General features: G+C 39.9%; 1 protein-coding gene across 1 annotated transcript in view; it reads right to left on the bottom strand.

Annotated features, from left to right (window-relative positions):
* The window catches only part of LOC119524142 (coagulation factor VIII-like), a gene marked incomplete at its 5' end in the record, with an annotated part of 623,301 nt that overhangs the window by 546,367 nt on the left and 56,468 nt on the right, over positions 1-20,466 (bottom strand). Inside the window, 4 exon segments of the mRNA XM_037822771.1 lie at positions 7,296-8,740; positions 8,742-8,911; positions 8,914-9,439; positions 17,232-18,223. Coding sequence (XP_037678699.1) covers positions 7,296-8,740; positions 8,742-8,911; positions 8,914-9,439; positions 17,232-18,223 — 3,133 coding nt within the window.

The following is a 20,466-nucleotide window of genomic DNA, read 5'->3' on the forward strand; positions in this document are numbered from 1 at the left end:
CCAAGCCATGCCCTTCTAGGGACTCTGCTGAGGGAAGGCTGTGCTACATCACAAGTGCATGCCATCCCTCAAGGGAAGTTCTGGGCCATTGGGCTGTGTAGATGCATTCCCAGCCTGCTGTAAGGATGGCTGTATGGGGCATGTTAATATCCCCCTTTTTGCACAGCTCCACCTTCCCAGCTTCAGGACAATTAGCTGTGGATGTACGAAAGGCTACTGTCCACACCCAATATTGTGGCATGTGCAGGTGTTGCTGGAAACACTTCCAGTCGCACTGGGTTTTTTGGTGTGGCTCCGGGCTGTGGTGCCAGCACCGGGCAGGAGCATTCCCAGCCTGCCAGGAAGATGGCTGCAAGGGGTTTTGTTATTTTTCCCTTTTGGCTCACCACTGCCTTCCTCGCTCTGAGACAACTAGCAGCAGGTGTGTGAAAGGCTATCTTCCTTGCCAGATATTGAGGCATTCGCACAGCCCATTCCTGCTGTGCTTCGCTGTGCAGTTCTCACTGCCATATCTGCAGCTGCTTTTGTGTTTATTAAAAAAGAACTAGTCTGCCTCCAAACACCAACCCACAGTTTCCCCACACTGCAGCATGGCTGCCAGTTATTCAGTAGGCTTACTCACTTTTTCAGAATGTGGACTCCTGGTTTCACCAAGTGCACAGTCCCTGTGGATTTAGCAGACCTTGTCCAGCTGGTGCATCGCTGGAACTGGTGTTCTAGATCACTTTCTGGCTTTTATGTAGTGTTTTACACAGAGGTGTTTTTTGGCGCTGTCTCTCCTAGCCACCATCTTAGGTTCTTGTAACTAATTTTTGAAAGATCCCGATAATTTGAAGCCAGGACTTGGAGTTTTCAGACCTATAGTACTCTTCCTGTGCACCATCACGTCTTTATTATTACAAGCAATTTTATCAAAGGCATATTGCTCTGCCCTAGGTATTCTTCCAAATGAATTAGACCGACAATGTGTCTGCCCTTTGAGAGAGGGGACTATTGAGATTCACATGAAAAAGCCAGCACAGACCACGGACAAACTCTGCTACACAATGAACTTATAGTAAGCTGAGAGTCCCGGGATCCACCACACCAAACTGGACCTCTGCTGCACCAGTCTCATCAACCCCTCAATCTCCCCATTACTACTCTGTTATTGGGTGTATACTTGGAAGAACTGAGAGCAGGGACATGAGTGGACATTGCACACTGGTGTCTGTGGCAGCCATATTCATGATTTGCAATGGATGGAGGTGGCCTAAGGGCCACACACACACGCACAGTACACACACATGCCTGGCATAAATAGGTGTTAAGAAAATATTTCCTCAATGAATGAATAAATGAGGTGAAGTTATTCTGATTATACAAGAGATAGGGGTCCAGAATCCCCTCTCCGGTGGCCCCAAGAAGGCTACTCAGAGGACAATTGGAAATCCATCAGATTAGAAAATCTCTATGAGGCTTTCCATATTTAGCAGTCTGGGATCCCATGATAGATTTTAGTAAGTAAGGGGGTCAGGCAAAGTACAAACACTGGATGCCAGCAAAGAAATCAGTGCATTTTGTAGGGTGTCTCAGAACCATATTGTTGCATTTGCTTTTCCCCAGGAGAGAAGAGAGAATATGACTGACTGTGACAGGGGTGTAAAGGATGCATGCTGATCCCAGGACCTGAATTCTTTTTAGCTTGATCATTTGCATTCCATTAAGTGACTTGCATTGTGTTAAGTTAGGGGATATTCCAATGAGATGCCCTTTGCTTGGTCCCCCATGACTTCTTTCTGCCTGTAACCATGCCCACATCCTGTTACTTGTCTTCATGTATCAGTGTCTAATTGAAAAGTAAAGAAAAAGACCTATGGATGTGCAAAAGATTTTTAAAAGATCAAATGTTAGGGCATGAGATCCTCACCAATTTAACTCCAACACAGAGATAATTCTCTCTCTGGACATAACAAAGAAACAACAGTGATGAAATTGTTTTCTGGAGACACCTAGCTTCAGCCAGATTGGTTACAGTGGAAATGTAGCTTGGTGAGAGGTTTGCCTGGTGAAAAATGTTTTCATGTGTATTTTAGTCTTCTGGACTCATTTAGCAGCTTAAGATAAAAAACTAAAAGTGAACAGGCATTCCCCACCTCAATGGTTGCTGATGTGCTCACAGACATAGGGGACAGGGGGTTTGATGGGCTGTGCCCTCTATCATGGGACTTGCCCTTGGGAAGACTGTTACTGCAAAGGAGAGGCTAGGCCTGATTATATTTGTGCTTAAGAGTCTCCTCCTGAATGCCTCTTTGTTGCTCAGGTGTGACCCTCTCTCTCTAGCTAAGCCAACTTGGCAGGTGAAATCACTGCCCTCACCCCTACATGGGATCTGATACCCAGGGGTGTAAATCTCCCTGTCAATGTGGACTATGACTCCCAAGGAGGAATCTAGACCTGGCATCATGGGATGGAGAAAATCTTGACCAAAAGTGGGATGTGAAATGAAATGAAATAAGTTTCAATGGCTCAGAGATTCCAAAAGGAGCTGAGAGGTCTCTCTGGTGGATGCTCTTATGCACAATATAGACAACCCTTTTTAGGTTCTAATGAATTGGAATAGCTAGCAGTAAATACCTGAAACTATCAAACTATAACCCAGAACCCATGAATCTTGAAGATGACTGTATAAAAATGTAGCTTATGAGGGGTGACAATGGGATTGGGGAAGCCATATGGACCACACTCCCTTTTGTCCAGTGTATGGATGGATGAGTAGGAGAATGGGGGCAAAAACTAAATGAGAAATAGGGTGGGGGGATGATTTGGGTGTTATTTTTTACTTTTACTTTTTATTCTTATTTTTATTCTGTCTGGTATAAGGAAAATGTTCAAAAATAGATTGGGGTGATAAATGCTTCCTTCAGGTCTGTTCACTGAAATAATGAAATTTGAGAACAAGGAGGCCAGTGGTAGAAACAGTGGTAGAAGATAAGGGCAGAGATGTCGCAGAAAGTGAAATCAGGTGAAATCAGGTCAAATCACATACAGTTTATTAGGGAAATGCAAATCAAAACCATAGTGAGATACCACCTTACACCCACTGGAATGGCTATTCCTAAAAATACTCAAACAGAAAGTAGCAAGGGATATGGAGAAATAGGCACACTTATTCACTGCTGATGGAATGTAAAATGATGCAACCACTCTGGAAGATAGTAGTGATGGCAGTGTGATTAATCTCACTGGATGGTATGCTTGGGAGTAGTTGAGATGGGAAAATTTATGTTGTGTATATGATGGCACAATTTAAAAAAAGAGAGCAACTAAAGAAACAATTAAATGCAATATATGATTTTGGACAGGACCTAATATTGGAGGAGAAAATGCCAAAATGGGCATTATTGGGACATACAAAAAATGGAATACAGACTGTCAGCTGTATACCAAAGTTAAATTTCTTGAGCTTGATTACTGCACTTAGGGTGGTTACATAAATGAATATCCTAATTCTTAGGAAATGTTCCTGGAAGTATTAAGCGTTAAAAAAGTGCAATGTACACAACCTACTCTCAAATGTTTAGGGAATAGATAGAAAGATAGACAACAGATAGAAGATAGATAGAATGATACATCAGATGTTGCAACATGTTAAAACTGATGGATCTGGGTATCTGGACGGTATGTTGGCGTTGTCTATGTGGGTTTTATATTATGCTTGCCACTGTCCTGTAAGTTTGAAATCCCTTCAAAATGAAAAATTTAAGAAAGTGAAAAGACAGACACTCAACAGTATCTATGGCAACATGAGGTATCTAAATATGGCATGAATACAAGATAAGCTCACCAATATCATATTAGTATTTCATTTTTTGGTTCCCTGTTACGTCACTTTTACCTTTTGGGTCTCTCTGAATTCTTTGGGTACTAATTAAGAAAAATGACCATTATGACTGTGTTGGCTGGCAACTGTCTCAGCTAACACAATCATGTGGAATTTTGTAGGTCTCATTAAGATGGCACAATGAACTAACTGGCTATGCCAGGGTACCATTCACTTTATTTCTGCAGAGTTAGTTTTAAAACTAGACCTATAGCAGTCAAATAGTTAGAACCAGAGGGCATCAGAGAAAATTTCAGGAGCTGCTCAGCCCATTATATCAGGCAGCCTCCCTCCATTGCTTCTTGCTGTAGTTGTTTCAGTGCTACAGCAATAACATCTCTTTACTTTTACCCAATCCAAGGTAAATACCAATAGAAACTGTGCTTCAAATGAAGGCCATGGCTTTGGACTCCAGGTAAGATGAGAATCAATTGGAGGATTTGGGGCAAAGAATAATAATCAGAATTATAATTTTAAAAATCACTTTAGCTGCTATGCTGAGAAAAGACCATATGGGGGAAGAATAGAAGCAGGAAGATCAATTAAGAGGCTATTGCAATAATTTGGGTGTGCTGATCACATGGTTTAGATCAGGATGGTTTTTTATAGAGTTGGTTTATTATTTTAATGGTCTTTTATTGTTATAGAGACAGTGCACATGTATTGTAGAAAATTTGAAAATATAGATAAGTAAAAGATTTTAAAAAATGAAAAACACCTCTTCTTCAGCATTCAGACACTACCACAGTAACATTTAAGTGTACGTATTTCCTTGTTTCCTGGTGGAAACTACTTCGTTTCCACTCAACCATCCCTACCTCTCTATTTCAGTATATTTTCATCTTACATAATGCTCAGTCCATAATAAAATTCTTGTTTTTGTTTTTTGAAGTTAAAGCCAACAGGATCCTCTTATGGATTAGATAAGAGTGTGAAAGAGAGGTGCTAGGAATAACTTCAAGGTTTGGGGTCTGAGCAATGAAAAGAAGAGAGTGACCATTAACTGAAATGGAAAAGGCTGAGCAAACAGCAGGTTATGGGGCGGGGGGGGTGACAGAAATTAAGAGACCAATGTTTAAAAAGTTAAGGTGGGGAGTTGCATATGTGACTCTCAAGTTCAGGGAAGAGATCTGGGATAGAGATACACAACTGGAAATCATCTGTATGTAGATGATACTTAAAACCAGGAGCTTGATGAGATCATCAAGAGAGTGAATGTAAACAGAAAAGAGAAGTCAGAGAACTAATACTTGCAAAGATAACTGAGAAAGATGGGGCAGTAAGTTTAGCAGAAAAAAACAAGGAAAAGTGGTGTCAAAGAACCTATATCAAAGGTGGAGTAATTAAATATTAAATACTACTGAGGATTCAACTAAAGATAATTACTGAGAATTAATACTGTAAAGATCAACAGTGGACTTGAAAAGTGTAGTTTTTATGGAACAATCATGATGAAAACCTCTTGGTGTGGGTTAAAGACAGAATGGGAAAAATAGAAGCAAAGGTAGCAAGTAGAAACAACTATTTTAAGACATTTTCTGTAAAGGTAAGAGGAAAAAACAGAGGTAGTATCTTGAGTGAAAGGGGGTTCAAGATAGATGTTTCATTTTAAGGTGAGAGAAATAATAACGATGATGCTGATGGGACTGATCAAGCAGAGATTGAGAAACTGATGATACAAGAGAGAAAGGGTGAATTTCTGGAGCAGTGTTTCTCATGAGGTGGAAAGGAATGGATCAAGTGCAAAACTGGAGAGGCTGGCCTTAGGAGCACAGTCAGTCCATTTATTGTCATAAGCATAAAGGCAGAGTGTATAGGTGCAGATGTAGGTAAGAGGGTAAATGTGGTATTAGGAGTCTGTGGAAATTCACTGCATAGCATCAGCTAAGAGTGAGAATGCAGCAAAAGGTGTTGTGGAGATTTAAGGAAAAAGGATAAGATATAGAGTGGAGGTCCAGGAGAGTGGACTAAGGAAATACAGTTTGGTTGCTATGCAGCAATAAGGGCTCCCATGAGGGAAGACAGTAAGGTTGGAAACTAGCAAGGAGTACTGAAGAGTATGCTTACCTTTCCTCCAAGTCCTAGATTGTCTGACCTCTGCTCATCTCTATCACCTCACTTCCCACTACCCCCAATTCTTGTCTGTGCTCTAGTCATGCTGGTCTCAACTCCACAAAGAGAACTTTCACCCCAGCTAAAGTAGCACCACCAGTCAGTATCATATTATTCTATTTTATCTTCTGAATAGCACCATTAAGATTATCTTATTTATTTTTCTACTAATTTATCATCTCTTGCTTTCCCCAATAGAATGTAAGTTTCTACTCTGCTGTACTCCAATGCCTACAAAAGTGCCTGGAATGTAGTAGGTGTTCAATAAATATTTGTTGTCTGACTCTTCTTATGTTTATCTTTCTAATTTCTCTGTACTATCCCTCCTCTGACCCAACTTCCCTCTGCTCCCTTGTGCTGGTTCAAAGCTGTTATGTACCCCAGAGAAGAATATGTTCGTTTAATCCATTCTTGTGGGTGAAGACTTATTGTGGGTGGGACCTTTTGATTAGGTTGTTTCAATTGAGATGTGACCCCACCCATTCAAGGTGGGTCTTAATCCTTTACTGGAGTCCTTTATGAGAGGATAAAAGGCAAAGACATTTTGGAGACAGCTCAGAGAAGCTAAGAGATGTAATCCAGAGTTTGCCCCCAGGAGAAGCAAGGAGGACCCACAGGAGCTGAGAGCCATTTTGGAACTAGAAGTTGGGAGATCGGCAGACATTGCCATGTGCCTTCCCATGTGACAGACGGACACCAAATGCCAGCTGCCTTTCCTCAGGTAAGGTATCATCCTGTTGATGCCTTAACTTGGACATTTTCATGGTCTTACCATGTAAACTTGTAAGCTAATAAATCCCCATTGTAAAAGCCAACCCATTTCTGGTATGTTGCATTCCAGCAGCTTTAGCAAACCAAAACATCCCCTAACAATAAAATCCTCTGGGGGCCCTCTGGACCCCATATACCATGGAAAACAACCTTCTCTACATCTTAACCTCTTTATTAAACACTTCACTTATTCCTCCTGCCTCTCTCAGGCTCTCTCATGAGAATAAGACTTCCCCTGTAATCCATGAGGCTAAGTGAGGTTGACTTCCTGCTCCCCAGAGCTGCCTCATGATCATGACTCCTCTACCCCCTTGTAACCTTTCTCTCTCTCCATCCCCCACCTGTCCCCAAGAGAAAGAGGCTCATGCCACCCTCTAACTCTTATTGTTTTTGTCATCTTTTAACCTTCCATTCACTCACTGGATTCATCTAGACTTTGCCACCTGGAGTCTCTCTTCCTCAGATTGGATGTGCCTTTCCTATTGTTTCAGCACCTACTAAATTCAAAGGTTACAATAGCAGGACAAAGGAATAACCAATGGATCCATACCTGTTTCTTAGAGTATGAGGAGATTTACTCATCCCATAATCCCAGAACCACTCCACGGCAGCAATAAAATAGTGTTGTGTTCTCTTTTGAAAGCTGCAGGTCCCCTGATTTTCATCCTCACCATAAATGTCAAAATCTTCCCTCTTAGTTTCAATTATGAGAGTATCATCATAGTCAATGTTTTCTTGCTCTGAAGAAAGAGTAGTAAGAGTTCTTTCTCTTAGATGGTGTTTCAAGCCTGGTAAGTTTTGAGAGCACAAACTTCCAGCCTCTCCTTGCTTTGCCCAAGTGGTTTCACCATGGGGACTGTTTTGTCCCTCATTTATTGCTGCTATGGCATGATTGCTTTCACAAGGAGTCAGGGGAGAAATGGTGTCTTTTGTACTAAAAGCTGTGTGTTCTGATGACTTCTTTTGGGATTTCCACTCTTCTCTTGGTATCTGGGTAGAATATCGGTTATCCCAAGCAAAGGAATCCAACAGCTTATAGGGAGCCTTTGAAAAGCTTTCTGTTGCCTCATTCAAAGAGGTCACTTTCCCTGGTCTATTTTCTTTACTCAATTTAACAGATCCCTGTGTTTTCTGAAGGAGTTTTTCTTCCATGAGATCCAGGTGGCTAGGAGAACCATTGCTAGTTTCTGAAGGGAAAGGGTCTTCCTGAAGAACATGAATTTTAGGAAGCAATTCAACTTTGCCAGATGCTTCAGCCAAGCTTGGTTTCAAGACAGTGGTGTTCTCAAGTTTCTTGTACATGAGTGGGTTTGTAGCATTTGTCCGCAGGGAGCTGACCTTTCCTTGACCTTTGATCATTTCCACCATTAGAATGGCTGAAGAACGGTTATTTCTTTTGGCTCCTTGTAATAAATGACTTCTTTCTTGGACCCCAGAACTCCTGTCCCTAAAGATAGAACTACAGGCTGATGCTAGCTGGTGAAAAGAGTTCTCTTGGGATGGGATCCAGGTCATATCTTTAGGTCTGTTTGATGGAAATTTTGATACCTTTGCAATGTGTAATGCAGAACCATTTGTTTGAGTAATGCCATGACTCCCTATAGAACAATCTGATAAGGGGGACTGTGTAATGGCCCTCTTCTCCTTTTTGTTGTAGTCTACCTGTGTGAGGATACCCTGGGTCAAATATTTCATGTTTCTGGACCACTGGGTTGAGCTGTCATTCAAAATTAGCCCCTTTGCAAGCTCTATTTCTTCTAAAGTGGGTCCAGATTGTTTCAAAGTCAACTTACCAGGCTGAGTAATAACATTTCACTTACCTGGATTAAGAAACATCCCTGTGGGGCTTGGATACTTCTCTACCGCTTGCTTTGTTTGATTTCCCAAGCCATCTAAGTTTGCTTCCTCACCTCTTTTTGAGAAATTGGCCATGTGAGGCCCTACTTTATTTGCTGAATTGTTTAATGATCTGGTGTTTTGAAGTGTTGGAACATTATGTTTCCTCATCTAAACCTTCTGCAGTAACATTTTGCTTGCTTCTCAGTAAGAAGAGGGTCTTCAGTAAATTCTTAGTGCTGGTCACTGTATACTCTTGAGGCAAAACTACATTCTCTTGGATTAATGTTTCCTTCCTCTCTATCTCTTCATGAATTTTTTCTTGCTTTTTGTATCATTGTCTTGTATATTAGTCCAGTTGGTAAGAAATATGCTCCTGCTGTTTGGAAAATTCATTTCTTTGAGTCCTTTGTCCTTTGTAAATTCATTCTCTCCTACTGCCATCATATTCTCCTCTGAAAAGAAATTCTGATCTTTCATGAATTTTTCTGATTCCAAAGATACTGATTGTTTTGGACCAGGCCCTTGCTCAGACCCCACGGAGTTCTTTCTATGAGTCCTTTTTATCAGATTTGCTGAATCTGGTAAGAATAGCATCTTGAAGAATGACACATCTGGATTTTCTGCTTCTAGTGACACAGAGCCCTCTTTTTTGTGGTGGAACATTTCCACATTTTTTGACAAAATAGATTTGTTTGACATATGATTGACTTCCAAAGCTATAGTATGTTTGTCCATGAACATTTCATCATGAATCAAAGAAGTCACATATCGAAATTCAGTATTATTTTCTAATATCATATCTTGCCAGACCAATGTATTATTCTCATTTAATAATGTTGGACCATCAGTGTGAGTCTTCTCATTAGTTGTTTTTTTTTTAATCATCATTTTATTGAGATATATTCACATACCACGCAGTCATACAAAACAAATTGTACTTTCGATTGTTTACAGTACCATTACATACTTGTACATTCATCACCTAAATCAATCCCTGACACCTTCATTAGCACACACACAAAAATAACAAGAATAATAATTAGAGTGAAAAAGAGCAATTGAAGTAAAAAAGAACACTGGGTACCTTTGTCTGTTTGTTTCCTTCCCCTACTTTTCGACACATCCATCCATAAACTAGACAAAGTGGAGTTTGGTCCTTATAGCTTTCCCAATCCCATTGTCACACCTCATACGCTACATTTTTATACAACTGTCTTTGAGATTCATGGGTTCTGGGTTGTAGTTTGATAGTTTCAGGTATCCACCACAAGCTACCCCAATTCTTTAGAACCTAAAAAGGGTTGTCTAAAGTGTGCGTAAGAGTGCCCACCAGAGTGATCTCTCGGCTCCTTTTGGAATCTCTCTGCCACTGAAGCTTATTTCATTTCCTTTCACATCCCCCTTTTGGTCAAGAAGATGTTCTCCGTCCCACGATTCCGGGTCTACATTCCTCCCCGGGAGTCATATTCCACGTTGCCAGGGAGATTCACTCCCCTGGGTGTCTGATCCCATGTAGGGGGGAGGGCAGTGATTTCACCTTTCAAGTTGGCTTAGCCAGAGAGAGAGGGCCACATCTGAGCAACAAAGAGGCATTCAGGAGGAGACTCTTAGGCACAAATATAGGGAGGCCTAGCCTCTCCTTTGCAGCAACCGTCTTCCGAAGGGTAAAACTTATGGTAGAGGGCTCAACCCATCAAACCACCAGTCCCCTATGTCTGTGGTCATGTTAGCAACCATGGAGGTGGGGTAGGCAAATACCCCTGCATTCTCCACAGGCTCCTCAAGGGGGCACTACATCTTTTTTTTTTCCCTTGTTTTTCTTTTTTTTTTTTTTTTTAACTTTCCCTTCTTTTTTAAATCAACTGTATGAAAAAAAAAAGTTAAAAAGAAAACAAACATACAATAAAAGAACATTTCAAAGAGACCATAACAAGGGGGTAAGAAAAAGACAACTAACCTAAGATAACTGCTTAACTTCCAACATGTTCCTACTTTACCCCAAGAAAGTTACATAATATAGCAACATTTCTGTGAACTTGTTCCTACTATATCCATCAGAAATTAACAGACCATAGTCATTTCTGGGCATCCCCAGAACGTTAAATAGCTTATCTGTTCTTCTTGGATTATTGTTCCCCCTTCCTCTACTGCTAGTTCCCCTACATTCTACATTATAAACCATTTGTTTTACATTTCTCAAAGTTCACATTAGTGGTCGCATATAATATTTCTCTTTCTGTGCCTGGCTTATTTCGCTCAGCATTATGTCTTCAAGGTACATCCATGTTGTCATATGTTTCACCAGATCGTTCCTTCTTACTGCCGCGTAGTATTCCATCGTGTGTATATACCACATTTTATTTATCCACTCATATGTTGAAGGACATTTGGGTTGTTTCCATCTCTTGGCAATTGTGAATAATGCTGCAATGAACATTGGCGTGCAGATATCTGTTCATGTCACTGCTTTCCGATCTTCCAGGTATATACCGAGAAGTGCAATCGCTGGATCGAATGGTAGCTCTATATCTAGTTTTCTAAGGAACTGCCAGACTGACTTCCAGAGTGGCTGAACCATTATACAGTCCCACCAACAATGAATAAGAGTTCCAATTTCTCCACATCCCCTCCAGCATTTGTAGTTTCCTGTTTGTTTAATGGCAGCCACTCTAATCGGTGTTAGATGGTATCTCATTGTGGTCTTAATTTGCATCTCTCTAATAGCTAGTGAAGCTGAACATTTTTTCATGTGTTTCTTGGCCATTTGTATTTCCTCTTCAGAGAACTGTCTTTTCATATCTTTTGCCCATTTTATAATTGGGCTGTCTGTACTATTGTCATTGAGTTGTAGGATTTCTTTGTATATGCAAGATATCAGTCTTTTGTCAGATACATGGTTTCCAAAAATTTTTTCCCATTGAGTTGGCTGCCTCTTTACCTTTTTGAGAAATTCCTTTGAGGTGCAGAAACTTCTAAGCTTGAGGAGTTCCCATTTATCTATTTTCTCTTTTGTTGCTTGTGCTTTGGGTGTAAAGTCTAGGAAGTGGCCGCCTAATACAAGGTCTTGAAGATGTTTTCCTACATTATCTTCTAGGAGTTTTATGGTACTTTCTTTTATATTGAGATCTTTGGTACATTTTGAGTTAATTTTTGTGTAGGGGGTGAGGTAGGGGTCCTCTTTCATTCTTTTGGATATGGATATCCAACTCTCTCAGCCCCATTTGTTGAAAAGACCATTATGGCTCAGTTCAGTGACTTTGGGGGCCTTATCAAAGATCAGTCGGCCATAGATCTGAGGGTCTATCTCTGAATTCTCAATTCGATTCCATTGATCTATATGTCTATCTTTGTGCCAGTACCATGCTGTTTTGGCAACTGTGGCTTTATAATAAGCTTCAAAGTCAGGGAGTGTAAGTCCTCCCACTTCGTTTTTCTTTTTTAGAGTGTCTTTGGCAATTCGAGGCATCTTCCCTTTCCAAATAAATTTGATAAGTAGCTTTTCCAAGTCTGCAAAGTAGGTTGTTGGAATTTTGATTGGGATTGCATTGAATCTGTAGATGAGTTTGGGTAGAATTGACATCTTAATAACATTTAGCCTTCCTATCCATGAACATGGAATATTTTTCCATCTTTTAAGGTCCCCTTCTATTTCTTTTAGTAGAGTTATGTAGTTTTCTTTCTATACATCTTTTACATCTTTGGTTAAGTTTATTCCTAGGTACTTGATTTTTTTAGTTGCTATTGAAAATGGTATCTTTTTCTTGAGTGTCTCTTCACTTTGTTCATTTCTAGCATATAGAAACATTACTGACTTTTGTGCATTAATCTTTTATCCCGCTACTTTGCTAAATTTGTTTATTAGCTCTAGTAGGTGTATCGTTGATTTCTCAGGGTTTTCTAAATATAAGATCATATCATCTGCAAACAATGACAGTTTTACTTCTTCTTTTCCAATTTGGATGCCTTTTATTTCTTTGTCTTGCCAGATTGCCCTGGCTAGCACTTCCAGCACAATGTTGAATAACAGTGGTGACAGCGGGCATCCTTGTCTTGTTCCTGATCTTAGAGGGAAGGCTCTCAGTCTCTCACCATTGAGTACTATGCTGGCTGTGGGTTTTCCACATATGCTCTTTGTCATGTTGAGGAAGTTTCCTTCAATTCCTACCTTTTGAAATGTTTTTATCAAAAAGGGATGTTGGATTTTGTCAAATGCTTTTTCAGCATCTATTGAGATGATCAATTGATTTTTCCCTTTCGAGTTTTTAATGTGTTGTAATACATTGATTGTTTTTCTTATGTTGAACCATCCTTGCATGCCTGGAATGAACCCCACTTGGTCACGGTTTATGATTTTTTTAATGTGTCTTTGGATTCGATTTGCAAGTATTTTGTTGAGGATTTTTGCATCTATATTCATTAGGGAGATTGGCCAGTAGTTTTCCTTTTTTGTAACATCTTTGCCTGGTTTTGGTATTAGATTGATGTTAGCTTCATAAAATGAGTTAGGTAGTGTTCCCTTTTCTTCAATGTTTTGAAAGAGTTTGAGTAAGATTGGTGTCAGTTCTTTCTGGAAAGCTTGGTAGAATTCCCCTGTGAAGCCATCTGGCCCTGGGCATTTATTTGTGGGAAGATTTTTGATGACTGATTGGATCTCTTTGCTTGTGATGGGTTGGTTGAGGTCTTCTATTTCTTCTCTGGTCAGTCTAGGTAATTCATATGTTTCCAGGAAATTGTCCATTTCTTCTACATTATCCAGTTTGTTGCCATACAGTTGTTCATAATATCCTCTTCTAATTTTTTTAATTTCTTCAGGATCTGCAGTTATGTCACCTTTTTCATTCATTATTTTGTTTATATGGGTCTTCTCTCTTTTTGATTTTGTCAGTCTAGCTAGGGGCTTGTCAATCTTGTTGATCTTCTCAAAGAACCAACTTTTGGTGATATTTATCCTCTCTATTGTTTTTTTGTTCTCTATGTCATTTATTTCTGCTTTAATCCTTGTTATTTCTTTTCTTCTACTTGTTTTAGGATTGGTTTGCTGTTCATTTTCTAGCTTCTTCAGTTGATCCATTAGTTCTTTGATTTTGGCTCTTTCTTCCTTTGTAATATATGCGTTTAGTGCTATAAATTTCCCCCTTAGCACTGCTTTTGCTGCATCCCATAGGTTTTGGTATGTTGTGTTCTCATTTTCATTCGTCTCTATATATTTAGCAATTTCTCTTGCTATTTCTTCTTTAACCCACTGATTGTTTAGGAGTGTGTTGTTTAACCTCCAGCTATTTGTGAATTTTCTAAGTCTCTGATGGTTATGACTTCTAATTGTATTCCATTGTGGTCAGAGAATGTGCTTTGAATAATTTGAATCTTTTTAAATTTATTGAGGCTTGTTTTATGTCCCAGCATATGATCTATTCTGGAGAAAGTTCCGTAAGCACTAGAAAAGTATCTGTATCCTGGTGATTTGGGATGTAATGTCCTGTATATGTCTGTTAAATCTAATTCATTTATCAGATTGTTTAGGTTTTCAATTTCCTTATTGGTCTTCTGTCTGGTTGATCTATCTATAGGAGAGAGTGATGTGTTGAAGTCTCCCACAATTATTGTGGAAACATCAGTTGCTTCCTTTAGTTTTGCCAGTGTTTCTCTCATGTATTTTGTGGCACCTTGATTGGGTGCATAGACATTTACGATTGTTTTATCTTCTTGCTGAATGGCCCCTTTTATTAGTATGTAGTGGCCTTCTTTGTCTCTCAAAACATCCCTGCATATGAAGTCTATTTTATCTGAGATTAATATTGCTACACCTGCTTTCTTTTGGCTGTAGCTTGCATGAAATATTTTTTTCCATCCTTACACTTTCAGTTTTTTTTGTGTCCCTGTGTCTAAGATGAGTCTCTTGTATGCAACATATTGATGGTTCATTTTTTCTGATACATTCTGTGAATCTATATCTTTTAATTGGGGAGTTTAGTCCATTTACATTCAATGTTAAAACCGTGGAGGCATTTCTTGAATCGGCCATCTTATCCTTTGGTTTATGTTTGCCATATTTTTCTCTCTCTCTATTAATATCCTTTATTGTACCCATACCGAATCTCTTTAGTACTGAACCTTTCTCCAAGTCTCTCTGTCCTGTCTTTGTTTCTCTGTCTGTAGGGCTCCCTTTAGTATCTCCAGTAGGGCAGGTGTCTTGTTAGCAAATTCTCTCAGCATTTCTTTGTCTGTGAAAAATTTAAGCTCTCCCTCAAATTTGAAGGAGAGCTTTGCTGGATAAAGTATTCTTGGCTGGAAATTTTTCTCACTCAGAATTTTAAATATATCGTGCCACTGCCTTCTCGCCTCCATGGTGGCTGCTGAGTAGTCACTACTTAGTCTTATGCTGTTTCCTTTGTATGTGGTGAATTGCTTTTCTCTTGCTGCTTTCAGAACTTGCTCCTTCTCTTCTGTGTTTGACAGTGTGATCAGTATATGTCTCGGAGTGGGTTTATTTGGATTTATTCTATTTGGTGTTCGCTGAGCATTTATGAGTTGTGTATTTATGTTGTTTTGAAGATTTGAGATGTTTTCCCCAACAATTTCTTTGAATACTCTTCCTAGACCTTTACCCTTTTGTTCCCCTTCTGGGACACCAATGAGTCTTATATTTGGACGTTTCATATTATCTATCATATCCCTGAGGTCCATTTCAATTTTTTCAATTTTTTTCCCCATTCTTTCTTTTATGCTTTCATTTTCCATTCTGTCATCTTCCAGGTCACTGATTCGTTGTTCAACTTCCTCTAGTCTTGTACTATGAGTGTCCAGAATCTTTTTAATTTGGTCAACAGTTTCTTTAATTTCCATAAGATCATCCATTATTTTTATTTAGTCTTGCAATGTCTTCTTTTTGCTCCTCTAGAGTCTTCTTGATTTCCTTCATATCCCATACTATGGTCTCATTGTTCATCTTTAGTTCTTTGAGTAGCTGCTCTAGGTGCTGTGTCTCTTCTGGTCTTTTGATTTGGGTGCTTGGGCTTGGGTTATCCATATCGTCTGGTTTTTTCATATGCTTTATAATTTTCTGTTGTTTTTGGCCTCGTGGCATTTGCTGCACTTGATAGGGTTCTTTTAGGGTTTGTAGACCTATTGAAGTCCTTATCTCTAATTTATCAGATCTACAGCTTCGTGGAGTACACTTTCTCTAACTAACCATCAGGTTGCGTCCACGAGCCACCTGTTCTCCACAAGCCAGTTATCCCCTGCTTAGCCTTTTTGGTGAGTGGGGGAGTGAGTCTTGTGGGGCCCAATTGGTGTACCAAGCTTGCGTGTGTAGTTGGTGTTGCCTGCCCTGTATGTGGGGCGTGTTTCTGGGCAGTCGGGGAGGGGGGGTGGCCCTAACAATCAAATCTCCCTGATGATCCTAGCGTTTTAAAGCTGCTGCAATAGTCTAATCCTTCAGTTCAGTCCTGCCACAGTTTGTCTCTGCCACTGACCCACAAGTCTTTGGTATTGGCGTATGGCTCCTGAGACTTGCAAGTGGGCCCCTCTTCCAGGCTGTGCACCCCGGGTCCTGTGTTGAGGGATGACTGTGCTATGTCACAGGTGAGTGCCGTCCCCCCAGGGCAGTTCTGGGCTGCTGGGCTGTGTAGGGAGGCTCCCAGTCTGCTCAAATGATAGCTGAATGGGGCTTTGGTAATTTACACTGCTCCACCTTCCCAGCTCTGGGACAATCAGCTGAGGTTGCAGGGAAGGCTAATGTCCACACCCAGTTTTGTGGTGTGTGCCTGTTATTTGAAGCACTTCCGTCACACTGGGTTGTCTGGGGCAGCTCTGGGCTATGGGGCTGGCGATGGGCAGGAGTGTTTCCTGTCCACCAGGATGGTGGCTGTGAGCAGACACCCCCCTTTTCTTGGGAAGTTGTGGTGTTTAGTGAATTTTCTCAGCCACTGGATTATTGCCTTTTGTCTCAGAGCTCTCTTAGTTCTGCTCTTGACTTGACTTGCCCAAATTGCAATTCTTTGAAGCTTTCTGTTTTGGGCTTCTTAGAGTAATTGTTTTAGAAAAAGAAAAAAGGATTAAAAAAAAAAAAAAAAAAGGCCCTCCTCAGAGATCTAATGGACAAAGCAACCAGGGCCATTAAGGAAAGGTCCACAGGGCAGAGAGATCAGCTTTTCTTCGGGATTTGCATATGCGCCTCAAGGCCTGAGCTCCGCCCTTCCCCTTTCTTTGTTCACCAGAACTCCAAAAATCCTCTGCTTTTATTTTGGAGTTTTCGTGTTATTTTTTTTTTCTATGCCTGTCTCCTCTCTGCTGGGCTGGCAGCTCTCAGATTCTCTGGTGTCTGGTCTCAGTCTATCTATGGTTGGAGTATGGATCAATAGAATGAGTTTCCGAGAAGGGCTACCACTGCAGTTCTCCCTTCTCCTTCCCGGAGCTGGCAGCCCCTCCTCCCACGGGACTGAGCCTGGCAGGGAGGGGCGCGGGTCCCCTGGCCACAAAAACTTACAGATTTCGCTGATCTCAGCAGTTCGACATTTTCATGAGTGTTGTATGAAGTATGCCCAAAGACAGATTGCTCTGTGGTGTCCAGTCCACGCAGTTCCTGGCTTTTTACCTACTTTCCTGGAGGAGTAACTAAAACTTACAGCTCACCAGTCTGCCATCTTGCCCCGCCTTTCTCATTAGTTGTTGAGTTATTGAGTGTCTTATTTGTCTTTACCAAAGAGATATTACCTTTAAATAAAGCATTATGTTTGGCCAATGAAGAAGGTCCATGAAATCTTTTCTCTTTAAGTAACCTATCACTCTCCATGGATGACACCTTTTTTCCCTGTGAACTTTCTTGACTATTCATTGAAGCTGTTTCTAACAACTTGGAATCTTTATCTCTTTTACTCAAGTGCAAAGGCACACCAGACCCAATAAGAGAAGATGAGTTTTTTCCAAATATGGTGGTGCCTAGTTGGCTACTAAAGTGAACTGGCATATTCAAGGGTCCTAAGGAACCTGTCTTTTCAGTGTCTGCTGCCAAGTCATCTGATGGAATTGTTGGTGAAGTCATTACATTACTCAATGAACTAGAAACTTTTAAATCAATATTCTTTAGCTCTACTGCTATAGTTGTCCCCAAATTCTCATTTAATCTTAATTGGAGGCCGAGCTCAGGAGTTAATACTGTGTCCCCACTCTGATGTAGCTCTGGCCTGAGGTGTGCCACTGTAGAAGGACCTTCCTTACTTTCTTTTGTTACAAGTGAATAATCATTAGAAATAGCTTCATATGTGGCTTCTTGGAGATCAGATAAGGATAACCCATGTGGAGTGTGGTCCTGTCTCAAGAGCATTAACAAATCACCAGGGCAGATACTTTGTACTTTAAGCAGATGTGTTCTTTCTCCAAACTGAGGGTCAGTTTGCCCTATGTCATTTTCGGGAGTTGGGGTGGCTTTGAATTGTGCTTGTCTAGTGCTAGAGTGTCTTGAATTCCTGGAGAAGCTTCTGGGTTCAATGGCACTGTTTTCATTCAATGAATAGGTTGGAATGTCTTCATATTTGTCCTCATAATAATCACCAATGGTCTTGTCACAGCGAGAAACCTTCAGTAAGGCTGTCATGCCTCTGTTCCGAAAGTCTGAGTTGTGGCACCCCAGAACCCAAAGACCTGGAGATGAGGAGGAAGAATATTCTGGTTACTCATTACCCAAGTACAAGTAAGTTCTGTGTTTTCCTTCCTATTCTCAGATAAATGAAAATATACTAGTCAGTACCATCATTTGACAGGTCATTGGGTTAAATCCTTCACACATGATGGTAGTTCAACAATGGTGGTAAAAGTGGCTTTTCCATTGGTGGTGGTATTCTATATATGTTTGTGACCTTGAGAAATGGTGGTGATTAAAAAATGAATATATATTGGGATGAAAATGGAGAAATGTAACATATGCAATGTTGAAGAGTCTTAGTAGTCACACAGAACTCTCTGATTAACAGTGCCAACTCAGGGAAGTTTAAAAATAGGCTAGAAGTGACTACTATATAACATATTGACACAATTCTAGAGTCAGATGGCCTGGATTCAATTCCTCACTCTACCTTTTACCAATTGTGTGACTCTGAGCAGGTCATTAGGCTCTCTGAGCTCCAGTTATCTAATTTTTAAATGAGGCTAATAGTATCTACCCTAGGTTATAATGGATTCAAATCACATGCATAGCACCAAGCATCTGCCATCACTAATTTACAAATAAGTAAAGCACAAGGGAGCAGGACTTAGGTCTAGGATCTACCACAGTGCTGGCGATACTGATTTTTACCATGAATAGGATTATCTTATAGAAAAATACAATGAATTATAGTAGGCAAACTCCCAAAGGTATATTCCATAGAAGGCCATGAGATAATTGGATGCCCATGGAAAAAAAATTTATATGCTCAAATACATTTTGGAATCACTGCATACTACATCCAACCTAAAACTCTACATTCAACCAAACTATCAATCAAATGGAAAAGGAGAAAAAAGACATTTTCTAATACAAGGACTCAGGAAATCTATTTCTAGTGAAGCCATTCTCAAGAGGTGGTTAGAGAATGTTTTTCACCAAAATAAAGGAGTATATCAAAACATAGGAAGAATGCAGTCCAGAAACCAGGTCCCATTCTTAAAGAGAGGGAAGAAAGGTCCCAAGTTGATAACTGAATCTGAGCCTAAAGAGAACCAGCCCATACTGGAACAGGAAGATGTATGGCTCCAGGAGGGCAATCTCCCAGCAAAAAGAGAATATATTAAAAGATAGAACTCTGAAAATAGAAAGAGTATAACTAAAGGGAAGACATTACAAGAGTAACAGGAATATGCCTGGCCATGTTTGGAATTTGGTAAGCACCACAAATATATGGAAACCTCTTGCTTCAGTTAGCTACTCAGGTTTTCAGTGGACTAATTATTTTTGTAAGCTGTTATCCAATCCTGCAACTAATTGCTATCAAAGCACCTCAGAGAGACAGAATCCAGCTGATCACAAATGGGTAGGAACAGAGCTCAGTTCTAGATAGACACATTATTAAACGGGGAAATGTAATCCTGTTTGGTTCCAGTAAATAACATTTACATAGTCATAATAATGTGTTTACTAAAAATAGAAGCACAGTTATACCATAAGTTTGGGGATTGGTAGCCCAATTTCATTATATTCAAAACATTTTTGAGGGTGTAAAACCATGTTGGGTCAGGGCAGACCAAGATTGGAGCTGAAACAATTAAGTTTTTTTTTTTAAATAGGCTTTTTTTTACTTAAAATTTCACTGCTATAATGAGACCAAACTAATCCCTTCCTTCTAGTGAGGATAGTTATTGTGTGGGAAAAGAGAATATGAGCCTCCAAAAAAAGGTCTGGAATGATATACACAAAACTGATAATAGGGCTTAAATAGGGGCCTGAGACTGGGAGTAGTGATCAAAAGGGACATTAGCTACATCTGTATTGGTTGAACTCTGTAACGAGAACTTCTTGCATTATATGTGTGACTAAAAATAAAATCTAAAAACATTAAAATTAATAAATTTCAAACTAAGAGCTTAAAGAAGAGTTGGTTCAAGTCAATAAAATTAAAAAAAAACTTCCACCTGTACAAAGTATGAAATAAGAAAGGGTATATAATCACAAAAACAAAGTGAAAATAATATAACTATATGGTTTATATGGTGTGACTGTGTGATTGTGAAAACCTTGTGGCCCCCACTCCATTTATCCAGTGTGTGGACAAACAAGTAGAAAAAATGGGGGAAAAAGTAAATGAATAATGGGGGAGAAAAGGAGTATGAGACATTTTGGTTGTTCCTTTTTACTTCTATTTTTATTCTTAGTTTTTGGAGTAATGAAAATGTTCAAAAAATTAATTGTG

Source organism: Choloepus didactylus, chromosome Y (assembly GCF_015220235.1).
Source record: "Choloepus didactylus isolate mChoDid1 chromosome Y, mChoDid1.pri, whole genome shotgun sequence".
In the NCBI taxonomy this organism is placed as follows: Eukaryota; Metazoa; Chordata; class Mammalia; order Pilosa; family Megalonychidae; genus Choloepus; species Choloepus didactylus.